Source organism: Leopardus geoffroyi, chromosome D2 (assembly GCF_018350155.1).
Source record: "Leopardus geoffroyi isolate Oge1 chromosome D2, O.geoffroyi_Oge1_pat1.0, whole genome shotgun sequence".
Classification (NCBI taxonomy): Eukaryota; Metazoa; Chordata; class Mammalia; order Carnivora; family Felidae; genus Leopardus; species Leopardus geoffroyi.
This window is the reverse complement of record NC_059334.1, coordinates 20,475,141-20,500,682: the sequence shown is the minus strand read 5'-3', so window position 1 is coordinate 20,500,682 and position 25,542 is coordinate 20,475,141. Positions and strand designations below refer to the sequence as shown.

The 25,542-nt window shown below is 36.6% G+C and overlaps 1 protein-coding gene across 2 annotated transcripts in view; it reads right to left on the bottom strand.

The window, feature by feature from the left end:
• Positions 1-9,862: 9,862 nt before the first annotated feature.
• UBE2D1 (ubiquitin conjugating enzyme E2 D1) overlaps positions 9,863-25,542 on the bottom strand; it is a 36,145-nt gene continuing 20,465 nt past the window's right edge. The window contains exons 1-7 of one of the 2 annotated variants that reach the window (XM_045437451.1): positions 24,565-24,917; positions 18,009-18,072; positions 17,885-17,916; positions 15,745-15,822; positions 14,325-14,430; positions 11,490-11,583; positions 9,863-10,739 (exon numbers count right to left, since the gene is read on the bottom strand). In XM_045437451.1, coding sequence (XP_045293407.1) covers positions 10,694-10,739; positions 11,490-11,583; positions 14,325-14,430; positions 15,745-15,822; positions 17,885-17,893 — 333 coding nt within the window. In that variant the 5' untranslated portion in view covers positions 17,894-17,916; positions 18,009-18,072; positions 24,565-24,917 and the 3' untranslated portion in view covers positions 9,863-10,693. Of the gene's footprint in view, positions 10,740-11,489; positions 11,584-14,324; positions 14,431-15,744; positions 15,823-17,884; positions 17,917-18,008; positions 18,073-24,564; positions 24,918-25,542 lie in introns of those variants that run through there. The other variant, XM_045437450.1, reaches the window with a different exon arrangement.

The following is a 25,542-nucleotide window of genomic DNA, read 5'->3' as shown; positions in this document are numbered from 1 at the left end:
TGGTTCTTTTATTTTCTTAATGTGGTATATCACATTGATTGATTTGTGAATATTGAACCACCCTCGCAAACCAGGAATAAATCCCACTTGATCATGGTGAATGATTATTTTAATGTACTATTGGATTGATTTGCTAGTATTTTGTTTAGAATTTTTGCATCTGTGTTCATCAGGGATATTGGCCTGTAATTCTCTTTGTTTTAGTGGGGTCTCTGTCTGATTTTGGACTCAGTATAATGTTGGCCTCTAGAATGACTTTGGAAGTTTTTCTTCCATATCTACTTTCTGGAATAGTTTGAAAGAATAGGTATTAACTCCTATCTATCTATTATCTATCTATCTATCTATCTATCTATCTATCTATCTATCTATCATCTAGCTAGCTAGCTATAATTAATTTTATTTATTTTTAAAGATCTTATTTTTAAATAATCTCTACACCCAACATGGGGCTCAAACTCATAACCTCAAATTCAAGAGTCACATGCTCCACTGACTGAGCCAGATACATGCCCCAGTATTGACTCTTCTTCAAATGTTTGGAAGAATTCCCCTGTGAAGCCATCTGGTCCTGGACTTTTGTTTGTTGGGAGATTTTTGATTACTGATTCAATTTCTTTGCTAGTTATTGATCTGTTCATATTTTCTATCTCTTCCTGTTTCAGTGTTTGTAATTTATACGTTTCTAGGAATTTATCCATTTCTTCTACATTGCCCAATATGTTGACATATAATTTTTCATAATATTCTCTTATAATTGTTCAGATCTCTGTGGTGTTGGTTGTTGTTTCTCCTCTCTCATTTGTGATCTTTTCTTTTTGATAAGTCTGGCTAGGAGGTTATCAATTTTATTTTTTCAAAGAATCAGCTCCTGGTTTCATTGATCTGTTCTGTTTTTTTTTTTTTTTAAGTAGTTTCGTTATCATTTATTTCTGCTCTAATCTTTATTATTTCCCTTATTCTGCTGGTTTTAGGCTTCATTTGGTGCTTTTTTTCTAGCTTCTTTAGTTGTAAGTTTAGGTTGTTTATTTGAGATTTTTCTTGCTTATTGATGTAGGACTGTATTGCTATATGCTTCCCTCTTATGACCCCCTTGCTAAAACCCTTAGGACCATCGTGTTTTCGTTTTCATTTGTGTCCATGTATTTTTTTTTATTTCTTCTTTAATTTCCTAGTTGACCCATTCATTCTTTAGTAGCATGTTGTTTAAGCTCCATGTATATGTGGTCTTTCCAATTTTTTTTGTGGTTGACTTCAATTTTCATAACATTGTGGTCAGAAAATACACATGGTATGATCTCCATCTTTTTGTCCTTGTTGAAGTCTGATATTTGACTTAGTATGTGACCTATTCTGGAGGACATCCCATGTGCACTTGAAAAGAATGTATATTATGCTGTTTTAGGATGAATTGTTCTGAATATATCTGTTAAGTCCATCTGGTTGAGTGTCTCATTCAAAGCCCTGTTTCCTTGTTGATTTTCTGTTTACATCATGTATCCTTGTTGTAAGATGGCTATTGAAGTCTCCTATTATTGTATTATTATCTATGAGTTCCTTTATGTTTGTTACTAATTATTTAATATATTTGGATGCTCTCATGTTGGTAGCATAAATATTTACAATTGTTAGAATCTTATTGGATAGTCCCCTTTATTATGATATAGTGCGCTTCTTCATCTCTTATTATATAGTCTTTGTTTTAAAATCTAGTTTGTCTGATATAAGTATTACTACTCTGGCTTTCTTTTGACATCCACTTGAATGGTAAGTGTTTCTCTATGCCCTCACTTTCAATCTGCAGGTGTCTTTAAGTCTAAAATGAGTCTCTTGTAGGCAGTATATAGATGGGTCTTGTTTTCTATCCAATATGATACCCTTGTCTTTTAATTTGAACATTTAGTCCATTTACATTGAGTAATTATTGGTAGATGTATATTTAGTGCCATTTTATTACTTGTTGTTTTGTTGTTTCTGGAGATTTTCTTTGTTCTTTTCTAGTCTTTGTCACTTTTGGTCTTTCCTTCCCATTAGTCCCAATTAGTCCGCTTTAATATTTCTTGTAGGGCTGGTTTAGTGGTCAAGAACTCCTTTAGTTTTTGTTTTTCTGGGAAACTATCTCTCCTTCTATTCTGAATAATAGACTTCCTGGATCGAGTATTCTTGGCTATAGATTTCCCCCATTCAGCATGTTGGATATATCATGCCACTCACTTCTGGCTTTCCTAGTTTCTATGGAGAGATCTGCACCTAGCCTTATGGGTCCTTCCTTGTAAGTTAGGGACTTCTTTTGTCTTGCTGCTTTAGGATCTTTTCTTTATCACTATATTTTGAAAATTTAAGTATGATATGTCTTGGTGTTGGCCTGCTTTTGTTGATCACGATGGGAGTTCTCTGTGCATCCTGGATTTGGATATCTGTTTCCTTCCCCAGATTAGGGAAGTTTTCTGCTATTATTTTTTCAAATAAACCTTCTGCCCCCCTTTTCTGTCTTGTTCTGGGACTTCTATGATACAAATGTTATTATGCTTGATGGAGTCAGAGTTCCCTTATTCTACTCTTGTGATCCGTCATTCTTCTTTCTCTCTTTTGTTCAGCTTTATTATTTTTCATAATTCTATCTTCTATATTACTTATTCATTCCTCCACTTCTTCCATGCTTGTATTTATTATGTCCATCTGTTTTGAATCTCAGCTATTGCATTTTTCTTTTCTGTTTTAATTCTATCTCTGCAGTAAGGGTCTCTCTGATGTTTTCCATGCTTTTCTCAAGCCCAGCAAGTATTCTTATGATTGTTGCTTTAAATTCTCCATCAGGCATATTACTTATATCTGTTTCACTTAGATCCTTGGCCCTGACCTTTTCTTGTTCTTTCTTTTGGGATGAATTCCTCCATTGTGGCATTTTATGTTTCTTGCTCCTGAGAATGATGTCTTTATAAAGGAGGGGTCATATAGTGTCCAGGGCCTGGTGCTTCAGAGAATGTCTGATGTGTGCTGTATGCACTCTGCTGATATGTTTTGGCAGCCTGTCCCTCAGGTCAGTCATATGCAGAGGTTCTCCTTGCCAGGAGTGGGTATTTTTGGACCTTGGCCAGAGTATGATGAGTTTTAACTAGGGGTACTATGTCTCCTTGTTAAATGACACCTGATGCTACTTCCACTAGAACTGAAGCCTTGTAGAACTCTATGGTTGGTAGGCAAGGTGCATGCATGGTTTGTTCTATTCTTCTGGAGAAGGGGTCTGCTGCTCTAGTCCCTAGGCACACTTGCCTGAAAAAAAGCAGTATCAGCAGAGCACAGCAGGGCAGGACTTGCTGTAAGCCAGTTAGGCAACCAGTGTTGGTGTTGTGCTGTTTATTGAAGTTGGTTGATGCTGAGGGGTGGGGAAGGGAAATGGCACCAGCCAGCTGCTTTGTCCCCTAGAGGGGAGCCCATGCTTCTTGCTCTCAGGGAAGCACTCCCAGAAGAGTGAATAATTTCCCCTCCTGCATCCCAGGCATTTTTCAGATCATTGTTTTCATGCTGTCTGTCTCTGGGTTGCTTGCCCACCTGAAGCAGAACAGTGCACTTTGGGCTCTATCCCAGCCAAGCCTGGTGACTTTATAACTCCAAACTTTAGGGTCCTTGAATGGCAGGGATACTTGCACTAGTCTTCTGGGGGTGGGTCTCACCATGCTGCAACTGATGCAGGTTTGACCAACAAGGGCAGTGGCACTCAAGTTCAGGGGTATGGGATTTGGAACAAAGCAGACTAAACAGCCAATATCTGGGTTAGTGGTCCTCAGCAGGTCTCTGCACCTATTCTGAGGGGCAGGGGAGGGAAATGGTGCCCCCCTCATTCTTTGGTCCCAGGAGAGGCTTCTCTGTGAATGCTGCCTCTCACAGATGCACTCCAAGCAGAGCAAACATTCTCTTCCCGCGCACCTTAGGAGATCTTCAGATCATGCCCTCTGCCCCGAGGTTGCTTGCATGCCTTCTCTCCTGGAGCAGGGCAACACCTTCAGTGATCTATCCCAGCCAAACCTGCTGACGTCTGAAACTCCAGTCTTTGACCCCACTGGTTGCAAAAACTCATGAAAATACCAGTGCCTCTCGTTTTCCCAGCCACTGGCTTTGGGGAGGTGTTCTCCTTATGCATATCCCTGTGCACTCCATTCTGTCTTGCCTTTCTCCTTGACCAGGGCTCCCTCCCCTCCGCAGCACTTACAATTTGTTTCTTCTCCCACTTCCTTCCTGTGGCTGACCTCTTCTCTCTGTCTAGTTGTGCAGTTTGTTCTGTCAGTCCTCAGGTCAATCTTGGATATTCAGCATTATTTGATAGTTATCTAGCTGTGTTTGAGGATGAGCCAAGCCTAGGGTCCTCCTCCTATGCCGCCATCTAGCTCCCACCAGAAGTCAGCGGTTTTAGAAGAGGATAATGCATCTCAAAGGGGGTTTAGTCCAGAAATGTAGAGATAACTTAACATTTGAACATCAGTTAATGTAATTCATACTACATTGAGAAAAGGGATAAAAAGCACAATAATAATCTTGATTGATGTAGAAAAAGTACTCAATAAACTTAACATGTAACTCAACAGTGGTAAAAATGATCCATAAATTAGGAATAGATGGTAATTTAGTAATAAACAGACACCATACTTAATACTGAAAAGATGAAAGCATTCCCTCAGAAATCAAGAAAGGATGCTTGCTGTCATCATTTTTATTCAGCATGATACTGGAGGTCATAGCTAATGCAACAAGGAAAGAAAAGGAAATAAGAGACATATATATATTAGAAATGAGGAAGTTATCACTATTGACAGGTTACATAAATATAATTGCAGAAAACCTTAAAATTCTACAAACCATTAAAAAGGAATTTAACAAGGTTGCCAGATACAAGGAAAATATTATAAATTGATCTCTATACAGTAAGAACATAGAAAATGAGAAACATTTTAATACATTTTAAAAATCAGATACTAGGAATAAATCCAGTGAAAAATATGCAAGACCTCTATGCATAAAACTATAAAACATTCAACCATTAAACATGAATATATATTCATGGAATGGAGGAATTCATAAGATGTGGTAGTGACCCCAGATTTTCTCATGGAAAGGTAGGAGTGTATGTCACCTTCCCTTTGAGAGGGCTTATAACTGCTTCAACCAATGAAGTACAGCAGAAGTGACACTGTAACTTCAAAGGTTAGATCATAAAAGGTCATGCAGCTTTCTCCTTGTTCTCTTGGAACACTGCTCCCCAGATGCTCCCTCTTAGAGCTGAGCTGTCATATTGTGAGAAGCTCAAGTCACATAGAAAGTCTTTTAATAAGTGCTCTAGTAGACAATACTTGTCCAGATGCCAACATCTGAGTGAAGAAACCTCCTGATGGTTTAAGCCTCCAGTCCCTAGTTGCCCCCAACTGAGGCCTAAGTATCATGGAATAGATAAGCCATCCCTACTGTGCCCCCATCCCAAATCCTTACCAACAGAATCCATGAGCATAATAAAAAAAGATTTTTCCTTTACACTACTTAATTTGGGGTTATTTGTCATTCAACAATAAATAACCAGAACAAAAGATGTCTTTACTAAAACCTCTCTATAGATTCAATACAATCCCAATTAAAATCTCAGCAAAAGTGGAAAAGCTGACCCTGAGATGCATTTGGAATCACAAGGGACGTGAAGAGTCAAACTATCACAAAAGAACAAATTTGGAAGACCCATAATTCCTGATTTCAGAAGTTACTACAAAGCTACAGTAATCAATATAGTATGGTACTAACATAAAGCATGTAGATCTGTAGAATATAGAGTCCAGAAATAAACCTGTGTCTAGTTGATTTTCAACAAGAGTACCATGACCATTCAAAGGGAAAGAAAAGTCTTTTCAACAAACGGTGCAGGCCTGATCTTTAGAAGGGCTTGCTTACAAGATTGACCCTCAGCAGGCATCTAGAACTTGGTTTTGAAATTTTCTTTATGTGCAAAGGTTGTATAGGCTGTGCTAGCCTGATAAAACTGTTTAAAAAACAATATGATTTATGGTGAATACTTGCTTTTCTTTTGGGAGATTAGGATTTTGGAGGGCAAAATGTGCCTATATGATTTAGTCTCCAATAAAAACCCTGGACTTTGAATTTTAAACAGGTTTCCCTGGGGAGAAACAGTGTGCCCAGGTTAATGCATTGTTGGAGGGCGTGCACTCAATGTGGCCCCTTCAAGGACAGCATAGGAAGCCTGCACATGGATTCCTCTAGACTCTAGTCTTTTCCTCTTTCTGATCCAGCTGTGTATCTTCACTGTGTCACTATAATAAATTTTAGCTAGGAGTATGACCACATGCTTAGTCTTATGAATTACATTGACACGTTGAATGTGTGGGTGCTCATGGGACTGCTAAAATGAGTGGGTCAGAAGTGCTAACACAAGTGGTGTCACAACTGTTTCTCATAATGTGTATATTAAGAATTTACAATATTGTATTTCATACACAACTCATCGTGATCCTTTGCACTAAAGAGATCGTCACACAAATAAATTATATGGGGAAAGCATAACTCAGAATAATAAAGGCAACTTCCTCCTGAGGTAAAAAAGGCACATCCCTTCCTCTACAAGTAGAACCTAATAGAGTGCTAAAGTAAGTTTTTAAATTTTTTTTTTTCAACGTTTATTTATTTTTGGGACAGAGAGAGACAGAGCATGAACGGGGGAGGGGCAGAGAGAGAGGGAGACACAGAATCGGAAACAGGCTCCAGGCTCTGAGCCATCAGCCCAGAGCCCGACGCGGGGCTCGAACTCACGGACCGCGAGATCGTGACCTGGCTGAAGTCGGACGCTTAACCGACTGCGCCACCCAGGCGCCCCTAAAGTAAGTTTTTAAAGAAATATATCTTCTTATATAAAAATGCCTCCAAATGCTAATATTTTAGGTGAATATTCCCTCCTCCTATTAGTTCAATTCATTTATAATTTAAAACTACATTTTATATATAACAGGATAATGGCAGCAGAAATTTAAATGTAATATAATACAACTAAGTGATTTAACACTCAGGTTGTCCTGAAGATACTTTTACACTAGATTATTTCTACAACCAAAAACATCAGCTGTCCACAAATTTTTAATTATCACTACTACTGAAAAAACTTCTGGTGAAAGCACATCAATTGTGTAGGAAGTTTGCCAACATCACTCAACGCACACACACACACATGACTAGTTATCTATACATAGCAATTTTTACAAGTGAAATCAGATGAATCTTCTCTCATCTGTGCAACTATTAGAACTATTAGAGAAGCACTATTAAAAAAATGAGAAAGGGGCACCTGGGTGGCTCAGTCGGTTGAGCAACTGATTTCTGCTCAGGTTATGACCTCACAGTTCGTGGGTTCGAGCCCCGCGTCAGGCTGTGCTGACAGCTCAAAGCCTGGAGCCTGCTTTGGATTCTGTGTCTCCCTCTCTCTCTGTTCCTCCCCTGCTCGTTCTCTGTCTCTCAAAAATAGATAAACGTTAAAAAAAAAATGAGAACTTTAGGGGTGTTTGGTGGCTCAGTCGGTTAAGTGTCAGACTTCAGCTCAGGTCATGATCTCCTGGCTTCTGAGTTCGAGCCCGTGTTGGGTCTATTCTGACAGGCTCAGAGCCTGGAGCCTGCTTGGATTCTGTCTCCCTCTCTCTGCCTCTCCCCCACTCACACTCTGTCTCTCTCAAATTAAATAAACATAATAAAAAAAATTTTTTTTAAATGAGAACTTTCACAAGTTATTAGTCCTTTAGGGCTAATGAATTGCATTTAAGCCTCTGTTTTAAGCAAACATTTTTTGAAAATCCTACTTTGATAGAGTAGGATACTCTATCAAACCAACAATCTCTTTCATGACCAACAATCTCTTTTAATCTAAGAGGAAAATTAATATCCCCAATCTTTCCATCTTAAAAATACAGAACTGTGAGAGCAGGATCCTGCATAACATCAATGACTGAATCATATACAAAGATAAACAGATCACTGTGATAAAGTAATAAAAGAAATGAAAAACTACGTGACATTTTTTTCAAGTTTTTTTAAAAGCTACTCTTTTGAATATTAACTTTCAGGGTTCATCTTGTTTCTGTTTCTTTCTCACCTGATGCCTTATGATCCTTTGCAATTTATAAGTAGTTGATCTACAAAGTAAATTTTTCACTTTCCTTAAATAGTTTAAGGATGGGGGGCAAGGGGATAACTTAAAGCAAAAATGAATAATCATATATGGTTTACATAGGTTGGTGTAAAACCTGTACCGCAGGAACCACATGCTTTTGAGTTAGTTGGGGGATGCAAGTCAGGTTACCCTTACAACTTGTATTACTGATTTACTATATGTGGCAGTTACAAGTGTCCAGAATCCAATTTGAATATGGTTTCCAACTGTCTTGGACCACCCAAGACTTCAAAAGGTTAAAATCTTAAATCTCCAAAGACTATTCATTTTCCTCACTCCAAAGCAGTCCCTAAATTAATGGTTAATCCATGGAGGAAGTTCCCTGCTTTGAACTTGCAGTTGTACAAGGTAATTGATGCACTCTTTGTCAGAATTAAGCAAAAACAACATAACCAAAATGGTGACCTGGCTAATCATTATGCCACTATTGAACTCTTAAGGTTTTTATTTAATTATGGTAACTTGTGTTCACTCTTCCAGAATCTGGTCGTATAATTCAGATGTAAGCAAAGGCAAACAAGAGTTAGACGACTTTCAAAAACTTTAATAAAGAAAAAAAAAAGCCACTTCCAAAAATAAATGCCACACAAATCAAAGTTTTAAAAAAGTGGAAGATATTCAAGAAACAAAATCCTTTACTATCAAAATACACTGAATACTGAAATCTAATGATGTTGAGTGTTCAAATTCTGGGTGAATGTAGCTTATAATCATATAGGTAGTAAAGCAGTGTTTTTCATGATATGTCTGTTTCAAGACATTACTTAATAGTACTTTTTAAGCCTCTATTTTCTTAAACATCCACTTCACAATTCATTTAATTATTTTTACATTCATTTATAAAAACACATTTTCTAACAACAGGTTATTTTGTGCTTTAATAATAATGATCCATGATAAAATACTTAAGTGATTTAAATGCTTCGCTAATGACTACATCAATCACAGATTCTGGTACACTTACACAGCTACTGCAATAATCCAAAGAGCTACAACTCTTCTTAAAAATGACACCCACTCAAGTTTGGTAAGCATGCTAAATAATTAGAAATGTATTTTTTTCAAGTTAAAACATTAAACTTTCTAGCTTTCTTTAAAATCTGCAAAGATAACCTGTTTATTTAAATCACTTTTTAACTGGAAATTTATAAAAACAGAGGAAAGCATCATTTGAGAATTTTCTTTATAACATCTTTAGTAAAAAATGGATGTCCTCTTTTAAACTGTGATGACACCAAATGATAAAAATTCTAGCTTTTAAAATGTTAAGAAATACAATGTCCATTTCATCTAGAGGGGCATTTTAATGAATTAAACTAATGTATTTTTCAGGTCTATACTTTCTTCAATGTGGGTGACACTGCCTTATACTCATCACAGTACTTTAGTAAATAATCCATTTAAAATGTGATCCAAGACAAACCTCAGCGTATTCTAAATTCTCTTCTATAACAAGGGACCAATGTATATCATCCTCTAGACTTTTAATACAGTAAACAGATACAAACCTAAAGAAATAGAATTTTAAAAATCAATGGTAATTAATGCTAAACACAACAGACCTCATTCCCACAATTTGGAATTAATTTTCATGCAAAATTTTATAGTTTTTATCCTTACTTATAATTTATTTCTTTAAGTAATCAAGACAAATAGTAGAAAAAGCATTTTATTTATATGGAAAAAGCTACATTAATATCTGTAAAAGATGTCAATATAATATTGCCTATACAGAAAAAAAAAATTCAAATGTGAATAGCAACAAATAAAAGTTACACATCTTCCTACTTAGCAGTGCAATTAATTCACATTGCAATAAAGTTAAGTCAAGTATAACAAAATCAAAACAAGTGTTTCTCCATAATCAGGATACTGAGAATTACAGTGTAAAGATCATTTCAGGTTTAAGAAATCTGCACTCAATCTACAGAATACCCTAAAACAAGGGAGACAGACAGTTAATTCATTTAATTACCAGTTGTTGGGTTTTTTCAATACTGTTCACAGGAAAAAGGTAACGAGTTTAGGTACATGTACATAGAATATATTTAGTCTATACAGTAAAAAAATACAAATTATAAAGTGAGCTAACAAAGAATGAAATCTGAATACAGATTTATAAAACTGATAACATCTTAGACAACACATACAGTATTTCTCATGTAAAAACATCTAGTTTCAGCAAAAAATAATTTGGTTGCTTTTCAGATGCACTGCAGATCTTGTAAGCTGAAGATGCAGATGTCCAAGTATCTTAAAAACCATAATAAATGTCTTTCTCAATGCATACAAAATGACAAATGCTCTCATCACAGTCTTAAGGGTATTTTTGGAAGTCTGTCTTGCTTCAGAAATACATGTAAAATGGATAAAAATCAAAGATTTCATGGTACAATGAAACAGTAAACAGTGCTCAATTTACTGCTAATGTTGAAAAAACCTAGATTTACAGTACTCTGGTATATATGAAAATTTTTTTTGTTTTTACATTGCATATTTCTGAGTCCATTCTCTTGCATGTCTGTTGTATCTGTGGGCATACAAAAGGGATATAGTAAAAACATACAAATTGAACCTTTTAGAAGACCTATTTATATAAAACTGTATATTCTACCATCTTACACTTAATTGCAAAAATCATTCATATGCCAATTATTGGGTCAATGTGAGTTAGACCATACATTAAATAAAACAGAAAACAAGTGATTTTTTAACTGATGGATTTCTCTACAACCAATATAAAAAAATGCCTAAGTTATAAACAAAAAAATGAAGAAACCAATTTCTAACAAATCTATAAAAGCCAACCCTGAATGGGCATTAATCTGTAAACTGTAAATGAATCAATGGTACCAGCAAAATGAGGCAGCTTGAAAATTAGGTCAGGGTGGAGGCAGTTAGGGATATCTTCTCTTCTGGGGAGAAGATAAGGAATATAGTATTCAATGCTTTCCAATTATCAAATACTTTTATTTTAAATTTATTACCTAGAACTATGTATAGTTCTTTCTATCAAAAAACATGACATATCATGCAAATATAAACATGTACTATTAAATAGTAAAGGATTAAACACTATGTAGGAAGGAACAATATTTTTTATAAAAATATTTTTAAAGGATTTAAAAAAGATTTTTAAAAAATTTTAAAAGGAACAATATCTTCCATTGGAAAGATAATAAGCACAATTAAATGGACTTAAATATATTAATAATACTTATGTTTTGGCAGACTACCTAGAAATACTTCTAAACAGAAACTAATATCAGTAAACACTTACTTTTCTTTGTCTGATTTATAGATTTGTGCAATATCTGGTACTAAGGGGTCATCGGGATTAGGATCACAAAGTAGAGAACATATGGACAATAAAACTAGATTGAAAAGAGAACATCACATTAGATAATGATCTATTTTATACAATCACATGTATGAAAATGACTTTACTGAATACAGACAATGAACTTACAAAGAAAACAAAATAAAATAAACATATTAAATTACATTTTAGATTATCTTTGGTTAGGAGCAAGTATTTTTAATATTTAAAATTATAAAATTACCATACAATGTATATAATAAAAAATTACTAAAACTTTTGAAGTTTTAAATTCTATTTGAATTTATACTTATTTAAAAAATGTGCATCTCTAAAGTAACTATTAACAACATTTAAACTCAAGAGTTCTCTACAAAAATATTTTTAGGTAATACATATACACCCCAAATATGGTACCCAATCAAAACATTGTTAGATCGTATCCTAACTTTAGATATTTCTTAGAGATATTTTTGTATTTTAATGAGAAAATTATCTAATGCAGAAGATCTATGTTCTAATCAATTCAAATTAAAGCAATCAAATTACAGTTAACAGTCCAAAAACCATTTCGGACTCATGTTTATGCACTTTTTTACTTTGACTTGGTGCTATAGTTTGCCTACCAAGAAGAAACATTTGTCAGATTTTTTAATGAATCTTTTATTCCATACACATTTGTATCACTCATTTAAACATAATGTGAACAGTTATCAATACATAGCTTGTATAGTATATTAAAATATAAGTGAAAATTGAAAAAGTAGTTGTTTACTGCCATGTCAAAATACAAATTCAAATAGCTACATTTAAAAAAAAAATCTAAGTATCTGAAAAAGTAAGGAACAAGGACTCTGGTTCCTCATTTGTCTGCTTCAATTGCATGCTACCACTTCTGAGGGGGTACAAGGAGTCTTTGGAACAATATTTCATCTTCACCCACCTCTATGTTCCTTTACCTTTTCCTACTCTTACAAATCCACAAGTGAATGTATAAAGCAGAGTTAATTCTTAAATGATACAGACAAGGGGTTGCTCAGGGCTAATGAGAAAACTAATATTTTATTCATCTTCCTTATCTGCCCAGTGAAATTTTATGCCTTGTATATTAAACCAATAGGGTAGATTATCTGGGCCCACATCCCTAGAAAGTTTCCATACTAAACTCATGATAAAAAGCAACATAAACCATTTAAAATATTAAAAAGTGAAAAATGCACAAATGAGCAAAAGTATAAGCTACCCTATAAAATAACCAAGAGGGAAGTTCTTCATTCCCCACTCTTGCTGTCAAGAGCCAGGTGCCCTGATTTCATGATCATGCACACAAATCAAATGTTTTAAGATAAGGAAAAAGGTAGTAATAGTTAACATTCATTTGAGTGCTTACTATGTGCCAGATGAATAGTGACCTTATATGGTTAATACTATTATAATCCCCATTTTACAGATGAGGAAACTGAGGCTATTAGAAATTCTTCTTAAAGGATAGTTTCCAGAAGCCAACCATACTAATTAATATTTATAAAAAGCTGCAAGAGTTAGGAGATAAATGCTTAACATCTGGCAGTCTGCCATTTCTTTTATATGTGTAAGTACTTAAGCACTTATGCCAAATGAATTTCATTTTGTGATACCATTCCAGGAAAAGAGTATATTCATTTGAATAACCCTTCGACAGAAAATTTTTCCTACATCTACTGCATAACAGTTACACTATGTGAGATTTTTTAAAAAGACACTAGAATCGACATGAACATTTTAAACAAATATTTTAGGTCAGAAAAGCTGCCAGTCATAATAACTAGCTGACCTGAAGGGCTACTACTTACCTAATATTTAAAATAACTATGGCTGTGGATGCTGCTTCCTATAATCCTTATCACTTTTATAAAAAATAAGTTAAACATTCAGGTAGCATTTATTTAAAAGACATTTTAAATGACCATAGATTCCTCCCCTGAATCCTTCAAGAGAAGTAAGTTTTCCTAAATTTTAAAAAAATTTTACGAAAAGGGAAAACTACCAAATTACTTCAGGGGCAGATGCTTGTAACTCAAAACAATATTTTGAACAGTCAGGTTCTCTTCTGCTAGAGAAACAAGACATGAATTAAGAGGGCTGGCACAGCAAATAGTATTGGCTAATAACAAAAAGGCTTCAGATAGTCTAGGGTACATATCTGATAATTTAGCAAAGAACAAAACTATATATCTGTGAAAGATGAGAATCCGCAGGGATTATGTTATCAGTCATTACAATAATGTTATTGATTATTCAAAGTTTAGACTAACATGCTAAATGTAGTGCATTATTCTAAAGAGTGAAATGTGTCATTCATTTTAAATCAGTTATCAGCCTAATCAGGTATTTCCTAGATGAAGTAAAAGATACAAAGCTTTACTCATTACATCAACAATCCCACATAATAAATGAGGCAGCTGGTCCCAAAATCTTATTTTTACTCTATCTCTGTCTCTCTCTTTAAAGCCCAAACTAAAGGGGCAAAATGTCAACAGGCTTATCCAAATTTCTAGCTCTAACATTTAAGATTTCTCTCATTTTATCATTTATATTTGCCCATCAACCCCTCCCCATAAGTTAACTGCTAAAAGCAAAAGAGTAATAGAAGAACTAGGTAAGAAAAGCAAAATCAAAGCAGGAGAAAACACAGATTTTTTTTTTTTAACTTTAGTCCCTGAATACTTCTGCTAATACTTCCCTAAATATTTAGTCCCTAAATATTTTTTCTGTCTCACTGTTATCAGCTGTTATAAATCTGATAAATGAAATTACCTTTTGATACAGTCAGAGCTGGTGACCATTGTGACCTCAGGATATCAAGACAAATACTTCCATTACTGTTTATGTTTGGATGGTAAATTTTTGTTGTGAAAGCAATCTAAAAACAAAACAAAAATGTGACAATCCATTATCTATGAACAAAGAGAACCAATTTGCTCTAGAATTTTATATGACCTTAGAGGAGAAATGTATTCAACACAAATTGAGCATCTACTTTGTGCATACATAGCTACTGGGAGTATGAAAGCAAAAAGAGTCAGTATCCCCTCCCCCCCCCCCCCCCCCCCCCCCCCCCCCCCGGGAATTGAGAACTATTTTTGGAATATAATAAATAAGCCTATAATAGCTGGTATGACTGGCTGAGTAGTACCTGAATAATTAACCATGGCTTCCATCATCCCTCAAAGTAATCCTTTTCTTAATTTGAAAATCACTGATACTTACAAGTGACGCCTGGATCTACAAATAGAGTGCTGACATTGTTCCAGAGGGAAGTTGAGGGGCCTCAGCCTGTTACTTATCCTAAGGAATCTGCTAACAATTCTAATCTTCCACAAGAGTTATTGTCATACTGTTTCATAAATATAATGTTAATCAGGTGTTCTTAAAAATATAAAATAATTATTTCAAGTGACAGAATTTGTTAACAAATCTGTCCCTCCTTGATGTCACCATCATTTATTTTCTCTTCAGGTCTAGTCTAAATTTAATTTAATAAGAACATGTTTTTATTTTCCCTACCATACTTAATAAAAGGGCTGTGTCATATTTACTTTTGTAGTCCCCAATGTAACAGAACATTGGAGGTGCTCAATAAATTTTTGTTGAATACTTAAGAACTGAGAAATAAGGTCAACTTTGGAAAGATAATCCTCTGAACAGAAAAGTCTGATTTTTGGGGGCACCTGGGTGGCTCAGTCGGTTGAGTGTCCGACTTCGGCTCAGGTCATGATCTCACGGTCTGTGAGTTCGAGCCCCGCGTCGGGCTCTATGCTAACATCTCAGAGCCTGGAGCCTGCTTCGGATTCTGTGTCTCCCTCTCTCTTTGCCCCTCCCCCGCTCATGCTCTGTCTCTCTCTCTCTGTCAAAAATAAATAAACATTAAAAATAAAAATTAAAAAAAAAAAAAGTCTGATTTTTGACCATTAAAAATTTCCCAAACTACATATATATCTAATGAGGAGGGGGGAAAAAAGGTAAAGAAGCTAATTTATAGTATATCAGATACCACCTTTTGTTTTACAGATATAGTCCAATATTTGAGTAAGAAAGCATATTTTAGATTCAGTGATTTTACAGAATAGTTTGAACATGCTAATCTACCCAAAGTCTCTGACATCATGAACATATCTTGGGGTAGAAAGTAAAATCCCTGATAAAGGAGTCACACCAATCATAAAACTAAAAATACCTTTGGTGGCTTAAAAGGATAGTCTGTCGGAAAATGTACAGTGAGAAAGAAGACTCCACCTTGATAGGCGCTATCAGGCTGAAATTACAAATATTTGCATCAGTGTTTGGTTATTATATTTATTTAATAACCTAAGATGATTTCCCCCCAAATATATTTGAAAAAAAATGCCATCATTTTGTCATAAGTTCAAATCATTTACCTTGAAAACAGGTTTCCCTTTGCAGGTATGAAGGAAGACAACAATCATGATGGTTAAACATAAAAATCGCATACACACAGTGGTGTGACTTACTCAAACAGGTCTGTTTGTGAGTAAAGATTTTTAAAGATCAGTATACACGCAAGATTGCTTTGAGAAAAGAAGAATTTTCTGCAACAGTAATCAGTATGGGAAAAAAGGTTAGGGCTATGTTTACCTTTTTATTTATAAAACTTAAGTTCTGATAGTCCTATAAGAAAGGGGCAAGAATAGAGATAAACTAAAAAGACCAAGTTATAAAAAGGAAAGGCTAAGTAACACACAATGCAGACCTCCAATCTTCACTTAGTAACAGTTAAACCCTAAAATTCTGTTTTGAGTCCTTTATATTTAATTAAATTTATCATGTTAAACTACCACTTTGGTAATAACAGCAAGACTATCATTACTTCCTTAAGTTTCTGCATATACATTAGAGAACTGTACAGTGTAATTATTCTTACTAGTTTAATTCTAGTTCATCAAAAATTATAAGGAATGTGGAAAATGTAAGTAATTACAATCAACAGATATGGTCTGCTCAGATATTCAAATCATATTATAGAGTGGCATGTATGCATTACTAAAATAAAGGGGGGATGAGTAACATCATTTGTAACCATTTGCTACATGTGATTCACCTAAGAAATATCTGTGAAGGGCTATAATTCAAGTGGTTAGGGTGGGCCTTTTAATAATAGTATTTTGAAGGTTCTTAGTAAGCAATGAAAAACAAATACCTAGATTCTTACTGTTGTTATTTAAATAAATATGTTGCATTTTACCCTTTGGTAAGCTAACTTAATATAACAATTTAGTAATTTGAGACATTTTCCTAGGACTCCAGCTCTGAAAATTCAGTAATTGCTATTGTTTTTAAAAGTGAAACACAAGGCAATATGATTAAAACCTCTATGGCTTACTAGATACAGCTCTTTCAGGGGAGGGAAGAGAGAATGATGTTCATGGAAACATGCTACTAGTATACTCTCACCCAGAAGGTTGTCAATGCCCATTCTTATGCAATCAGTTTTTTGTGCACGAAAGAAAAGCCTGTTTCAAGTCATAACTGCCTCTTAGGTATAGAAAGAAATAATCTTAACAAAGGTGGTTAAGTGTTAAGAAAAGCCAATCATAAAATCACAGGTAATTCTGAGTTCAGTACAATACACCAAAACTAAAAACAACCAATCGTGAGGTGGCAAAGACAGATCCATTGCAGTATCTCATCCGTTCTCTCACACATGCGAACAGTGAAGAAAGTTATTGTAAACTGGTGCTTGTTACTTGCAGGTATTCCATTACTGAGTTAATAAGACTCATTTCTAACCTACAAAACTTGGTGATGTGAGAATAATGCTTAGTTCTGAACAACTGACTTTTGTGTTTAAAAACAGATGGGGCGCCTGGGTGGCTCAGTTGGTTAAGCAGCCGACTTCGGCTCAGGTCATGATCTCGCGGTCCGTGAGTTTGAGCCCCGCGTTGGGCTCTGTGCTGACAGCTCAGAGCCTGGAGCCTGTTTCAGATTCTGTGTCTCCCTCTCTCTGCCCCTCCCCCGTTCATGCTTTGTCTCTCTTTGTCTCAAAAATAAACAAACGTTAAAAAAAAATTTTTTTTTAAACAGATAAAGCAAACACACAGCCTGGTTGCACTATGCATGATCCATGACTATGTGTAATGATCAAGGATGTGGCAAAGGAAAAAGCACAGTGATCCTAGCAAGTATTTGCCACCATTGCTTTAGAAAATTATCATAAATCCTTTAACCGTATTTTTCTTCCTGAGTGATTCAGAGTACAAAAAAACTCCACCTTAGCTACAAACATCTGATCAAAGGTGAAATGGCAAGAATGAAGTATGGCTGAGAGAATTAATTTCATATTTGTGAATCATACTTACAGGTCCCATAATAGTTGCTTGCCAGTGGAACACTGAAAAAATAAACGAGATTTGGAGTCATTAACAAGTGTTCAAACCTATATCATTAATGGTAGCAAAATCCTAGCAAGAAAGCAATGCTTACAGTCATCTCCCACAGGTCCAGCTGAACAATGAGCAGGTGGGTCACGTTGTAGATCACTTAATTCCTGTAGCAAAGCAAAAATACTTAAGGTTAATTGTTTTTCCAGTGACACAATCATAATAATTCATGAAGACACAAACTATTGTCTTTGTATAGAATAGACACAAACTATTTACTTCAAAATAATTTTAGGCAGTTCTATTCAAAATATGAAACAGTCAATGTACTGTTACTGATTGGTAGAAGAGGATGGGAGGTATGAAATTCCTTCGTGAGATAGCTCCAAACCTTGAAAAAATTAAATTGATTACAATAGTTTTTCTCTAATATTCCTAAGTCAAAAATATTTATGAGTATCTACTGTATGCAAAGTAATTTATGTAAGTGCTAGATATATAAGAATGCTATAGAGGTGTCTTGGTAGCTCAGTCTGTTAAGCATTCAACTTTTTTTTTTTTTTTAATTTTTTTTCAACGTTTATTTATTTTTGGGACAGAGAGAGACAGAGCATGAACGGGGGAGGGGCAGAGAGAGAGGGAGACACAGAATCGGAAACAGGCTCCAGGCTCTGAGCCATCAGCCCAGTGCCTGACGCGGGGCTCGAACTCACGGACTGTGAGATCGTGACCTGGCTGAAGTCGGACGCCCAACCGACTGCGCCACCCAGGCGCCCCTAGCATTCAACTCTTGATACCAGCTCAGGTCATGATCTCATGGTCATGAAATTGAGCCCCATCCCTGCTTGGGATTCGCTCTCTGCCCCTCCCTTACTCATGCAAATGTTCTCTCATGTAAAAAAAAAAAAAAAAAAGCGCCTATACTATAAGAATATATGAAGAATGACTTCAGTAGGTTTACAATCTACTTTGGGATGGCTGACAGCCAAATGGATATTGAAAGAACAACCTGAAGATTAAATGGAAAGAAAGGAGAGAAGTCAGGCCATATTTGAAAGCCTGGCACATTGATTCATATGCTCTTTTCTGCTCTCAAGGAAGCAAATGAAGGATCATGGAAATGACAGTTGGCCAGTCCTGGGTTGACATTCTAGTTCTGCCATAACTAGCATCACAAGCCTTGGAGAAATCATTTAACTTCCTTACCTTCACCCCAAATTTGAAAGGTATAAATTCAATATAAAAGATTATACATTAGGACTGAAGTACCCACTTCAACTTTGGAAGATCAGAATGTCTTTGAGGAAGTGGCATCTAAGTTGAAAAATAAGGATGGCTGATCAAAAAGGATTTAAATAATATAACAGAAAGTGAATTTAGAATAATAGTCATAAAATTAATCGCCGGGCTTGAAAACAGTATACAGGACAGCAGAGAATCCCTTGCTACAGAGATCAAGGGACTAAGGAACAGTCATGAGGAGCTGAAAAACGCTTTAAATGAAATGCAAAACAAAATGGAGACCACCACAGCTCGGATTGAAGAGGCAGAGGAGAGAATAGGTGAACTAGAAGATAAAGTTATGGAAAAAGAGGAAGCTGAGAGAAAGAGAGATAAAAAAATCCAGGAGTATGAGGGGAAAATTAGAGAACTAAGTGATACACTAAAAAGAAATAATATACGCATAATTGGTATCCCAGAGGAGGAAGAGAGAGGGAAAGGTGCTGAAGGGGTACTTGAAGAAATAATAGCTGAGAACTTCCCTGAACTGGGGAAGGAAAAAGGCATTGAAATCCAAGAAGCACAGAGAACTCCCTCCAGACGGAACCTGAATCGATCTTCTGCACGACATATCATAGTGAAACTGGCAAAATACAAGGATAAAGAGAAAATTCTGAAAGCAGCAAGGGGTAAACGTGCCCTCACATATAAAGGGAGACCTATAAGACTCGTGACTGATCTCTCTTTTGAAACTTGGCAGGCCAGAAAGAATTGGCACGAGATTTTCAGTGTGCTAGACAGAAAAAATATGCAGCCGAGAATCCTTTATCCAGCAAGTCTGTCATTTAGAATAGAAGGAGAGATAAAGGTCTTCCCAAACAAACAAAAACTGAAGGAATTTGTCACCACTAAACCAGCCCTACAAGAGATCCTAAGGGGGACCCTGTGAGACAAAATACCAGAGACATCACTACAAGCATAAAACATACAGACATCACAATGACTCTAAACCCATATCTTTCTATAATAACACTGAATGTAAATGGATTAAATGCGCCAACCAAAAGACATAGGGTATCAGGATGGATAAAAAAACAAGACCCATCTATTTGCTGTCTACAAGAGACTCATTTTAGACCTGAGGACACCTTTAGATTGAGAGTGAGGGGATGGAGAACTATTTATCATGCTACTGGAAGCCAAAAGAAAGCTGGAGTAGCCATACTTATATCAGACAATCTAGACTTTAAATTAAAGGCTGTAACAAGAGATGAAGAAGGACATTATATAATAGTTACAGGGTCTATCCATCAGGAAGAGCTAACAATTATAAATGTCTATGCGCCGAATACCGGAGCCCCCAAATATATAAAACAACTACTCATAAACCTAAGCAACCTTATTGATAAGAATGTGGTAATTGCAGGGGACTTTAACACCCCACTTACAGAAATGGATAGATCATCTAGACACACGGTCAATAAAGAAACAAGGGCCCTGAATGAGACATTGGATCAGATGGACTTGACAGATATATTTAGAACTCTGCATCCCAAAGCAACAGAATATACTTTCTTCTCGAGTGCACATGGAACATTCTCCAAGATAGATCATATACTGGGTCACAAAACAGCCCTCCATAAGTTTACCAGAATTGAAATTATACCATGCATACTTTCAGACCACAATGCTATGAAGCTTGAAATCAACCACAGAAAAAAGTCTGGAAAACCTCCAAAAGCATGGAGGTTAAAGAGCACCCTACTAACGAATGAGTGGGTCAACCAGGCAATTAGAGAAGAAATAAAAAAATATATGGAAACAAACGAAAATGAAAATACAACAATCCAAACGCTTTGGGACGCAGCGAAGGCAGTCCTGAGAGGAAAATACATTGCAATCCAGGCCTATCTCAAGAAACAAGAAAAATCCCAAATACAAAATCTAACAGCACACCTAAAGGAAATGGAAGCAGAACAGCAAAGGCAGCCTAAACCCAGCAGAAGAAGAGAAATAATAAAGATCAGAGCAGAAATAAACAATATAGAGTCTAAAAAAACTGTAGAGCAGATCAACGAAACCAAGAGTTGGTTTTTTGAAAAAATAAACAAAATTGACAAACCTCTAGCCAGGCTTCTCAAAAAGAAAAGGGAGATGACCCAAATAGATAAAATCATGAATGAAAATGGAATTATTACAACCAATCCCTCAGAGATACAAACAATTATCAGGGAATACTATGAAAAATTATATGCCAACAAATTGGACAACCTGGAAGAAATGGACAAATTCCTGAACACCCACACTCTTCCAAAACTCAACCAGGAGGAAATAGAAAGCTTGAACAGACCCATAACCAGCGAAGAAATTGAATCGGTTATTAAAAATCTCCCAACAAATAAGAGTCCAGGACCAGATGGCTTCCCAGGGGAGTTCTACCAGACGTTTAAAGCAGAGATAATACCTATCCTTCTCAAGCTATTCCAAGAAATAGAAAGGGAAGGAAAACTTCCAGACTCATTCTATGAAGCCAGTATTACTTTGATTCCTAAACCAGACAGAGACCCAGTAAAAAAAGAGAACTACCGGCCAATATCCCTGATGAATACGGATGCAAAAATTCTCAATAAGATACTAGCAAATCGAATTCAACGGCATATAAAAAGAATTATTCACCATGATCAAGTGGGATTCATTCCTGGGATGCAGGGCTGGTTCAACATTCGCAAATCAATCAACGTGATACATCACATTAACAAAAAAAAAGAGAAGAACCATATGATCCTGTCAATCGATGCAGAAAAGACCTTTGACAAAATCCAGCACCCTTTCTTAATAAAAACCCTTGAGAAAGTCGGGATAGAAGGAACATACTTAAAGATCATAAGAGCCATTTATGAAAAGCCCACAGCTAACATCATCCTCAACGGGGAAAAACTGAGAGCTTTTTCCCTGAGATCAGGAACACGACAGGGATGCCCACTCTCACCGCTGTTGTTTAACATAGTGCTGGAAGTTCTAGCATCAGCAATCAGACAACAAAAGGAAATCAAAGGCATCAAAATTGGCAAAGATGAAGTCAAGCTTTCGCTCTTTGCAGATGACATGATATTATACATGGAAAATCCGATAGACTCCACCAAAAGTCTGCTAGAATTGATACATGAATTCAGCAAAGTTGCAGGATACAAAATCAATGTACAGAAATCAGTTGCATTCTTATACACTAACAATGAAGCAACAGAAAGACAAATAAAGAAACTGATCCCATTCACAATTGCACCAAGAAGCATAAAATACCTAGGAATAAATCTAACCAAAGATGTAAAGGATCTGTATGCTGAAAACTATAGAAACCTTACGAAGGAAATTGAAGAAGATTTAAAGAAATGGAAAGACATTCCCTGCTCATGGATTGGAAAAATAAATATTGTCAAAATGTCAATACTACCCAAAGCTATCTACACATTCAATGCAATCCCAATCAAAATTGCACCAGCATTCTTCTCGAAACTAGAACAAGCAATCCTAAAATTCATATGGAACCACAAAAAGCCCCGAATAGCCAAAGGAATTTTGAAGAAGAAGACCAAAGCAGGAGGCATCACAATCCCAGACTTTAGCCTCTACTACAAAGCTGTCATCATCAAGACAGCATGGTATTGGCACAAAAACAGACACATGGACCAATGGAATAGAATAGAAACCCCAGAACTAGACCCACAAACGTATGGTCAACTCATCTTTGACAAAGCAGGAAAGAACATCCAATGGAAAAAAGACAGCCTCTTTAACAAATGGTGCTGGGAGAACTGGACAGCAACATGCAGAAGGTTGAAACTAGACCACTTTCTCACACCATTCACAAAAATAAACTCAAAATGGATAAAGGACCTGAATGTGAGACAGGAAACCATCAAAACCTTAGAGGAGAAAGCAGGAAAAGACCTCTCTGACCTCAGCCGTAGCAATCTCTTACTCGACACATCCCCAAAGGCAAGGGAATTAAAAGCAAAAGTGAATTACTGGGACCTTATGAAGATAAAAAGCTTCTGCACAGCAAAGGAAACAACCAACAAAACTAAAAGGCAACCAACGGAATGGGAAAAGATATTTGCAAATGACATATCAGACAAAGGGCTAGTATCCAGAATCTATAAAGAGCTCACCAAACTCCACACCCGAAAAACAAATAACCCAGTGAAGAAATGGGCAGAAAACATGAATAGACACTTGTCTAAAGAAGACATCCGGATGGCCAACAGGCACATGAAAAGATGTTCAGCGTCGCTCCTTATCAGGGAAATACAAATCAAAACCACACTCAGGTATCACCTCACGCCAGTCAGAGTGGCCAAAATGAACAAATCAGGAGACTATAGATGCTGGCGAGGATGTGGAGAAACGGGAACCCTCTTGCACTGTTGGTGGGAATGCAAATTGGTGCAGCCGCTCTGGAAAACAGTGTGGAGGTTCCTCAGAAAATTAAAAATAGACCTACCCTATGACCCAGCAATAGCACTGCTGGGAATTTATCCAAGGGATACAGGAGTACTGATGCATAGGGGCACTTGTACCCCAATGTTCATAGCAGCACTCTCAACAATAGCCAAATTATGGAAAGAGCCTAAATGTCCACCAACTGATGAATGGATAAAGAAATTGTGGTTTATATACACAATGGAATACTACGTGGCAATGAGAAAAAATGAAATATGGCCTTTTGTAGCAACGTGGATGGAACTGGAGAGTGTGATGCTAAGTGAAATAAGCCATACAGAGAAAGACAGATACCATATGATTTCACTCTTATGTGGACCCTGAGAAACGTAACAGGAACCCGTGGGGGAGGGGGAGGAAAAAAGGAAAAAAAAAAAAAAAAAGAGGTTAGAGTGGGAGAGAGCCAAAGCATAAGAGACTGTTAAAAACTGAGAACAAACTGAGGGTTGATGGGGGGTGGGAGGGAGGAGAGGGTGGGTGATGGGTATTGAGGAGGGCACCTTTTGGGATGAGCACTGGGTGTTTTATGGAAACCAATTTGGACAATAAATTTCATATATTATAAAAAAAAAAAATAAAAAAAAATAAAATAAAACACCAATGCCATAAAAAAAAAAAAAAAAAAAAAGAAAAATAAGGATGAATGGGAATTTGTTTTGGGAGAAATGATTGACACTGTGAGGTAGAGTGGCAAAAGATGAGGCTGAAAATGTAGGCCAGGCAGACAACTGAGAACAATACACATCATACCAAGGATTGGGGGTTTTAAGAAGCTGCATGATCTGATTTGAAAGATGGCTGACTGGTCTTTGTATAGAACAGATTAGAGATGCAAAAGAGGAGAAGCTATTAGTATAGGTGAGAAAAATGAGGGCTTGGGGTGGAGAAGTAGCAATGAGATAAAATTGGATAGAAATGAGATGTTTTGAAGAGCTTACCTCTCACAGGGTTTCATGATGAAATTACATGTATAGAATTAAGGAGAGAGGTCACAGATATTTATCATGAAGATTAGTGGCAGCTAACATGTACTCCATGTTTTATTGTCCTAACCACTTCAGGGGGTAGGTGTACCCATTTTACAGGTGAAGAATAAAGGCAAACGTTTCACTGTGTCTCTTTATAACTAGTATAGGGTAGAAGTAGGATTCAAAACCTGGCAAACTTCTAGCTTTTTAGCTTCACAAATGTAGATTCCATTACTGAGATGGAATACTAAAAGACAAGTTTGTTTGGAAAGTACACATATTGAAACAGGGATCCCTGTGGTATCAAAGGGAGATTCAGTTAATCATGCATGCAGACCTGGACTTTAAAAGAGAACTAGAGGGGCGCCTGGGTGGCGCAGTCGGTTAAGCGTCCGACTTCAGCCAGGTCACGATCTCGCGGTCCGTGAGTTCGAGCCCCGCGTCGGGCTCTGGGCTGATGGCTCAGAGCCTGGAGCCTGTTTCCAATTCTGTGTCTCCCGCTCTCTCTGCCCCTCCCCCATTCATGCTCTGTCTCTCTCTGTCCCAAAAATAAATAAAAAACGTTGAAAAAAAAAAAATTTTTAAAAAAAAATAAAAGAGAACTAGAGGGGCGCCTGGGTGGCGCAGTCGGTTAAGCGTCCGACTTCAGCCAGGTCACGATCTCGCGGTCCGTGAGTTCGAGCCCCGCGTCGGGCTCTGGGCTGATGGCTCAGAGCCTGGAGCCTGTTTCCAATTCTGTGTCTCCCGCTCTCTCTGCCCCTCCCCCATTCATGCTCTGTCTCTCTCTGTCCCAAAAATAAATAAAAAACGTTGAAAAAAAAAAATTTTTTAAAAAAAATAAAAGAGAACTAGAGGGGCGCCTGGGTGGCGCAGTCGGTTAAGCGTCCGACTTCAGCCAGGTCACGATCTCGCGGTCCGTGAGTTCGAGCCCCGCGTCAGGCTCTGGGC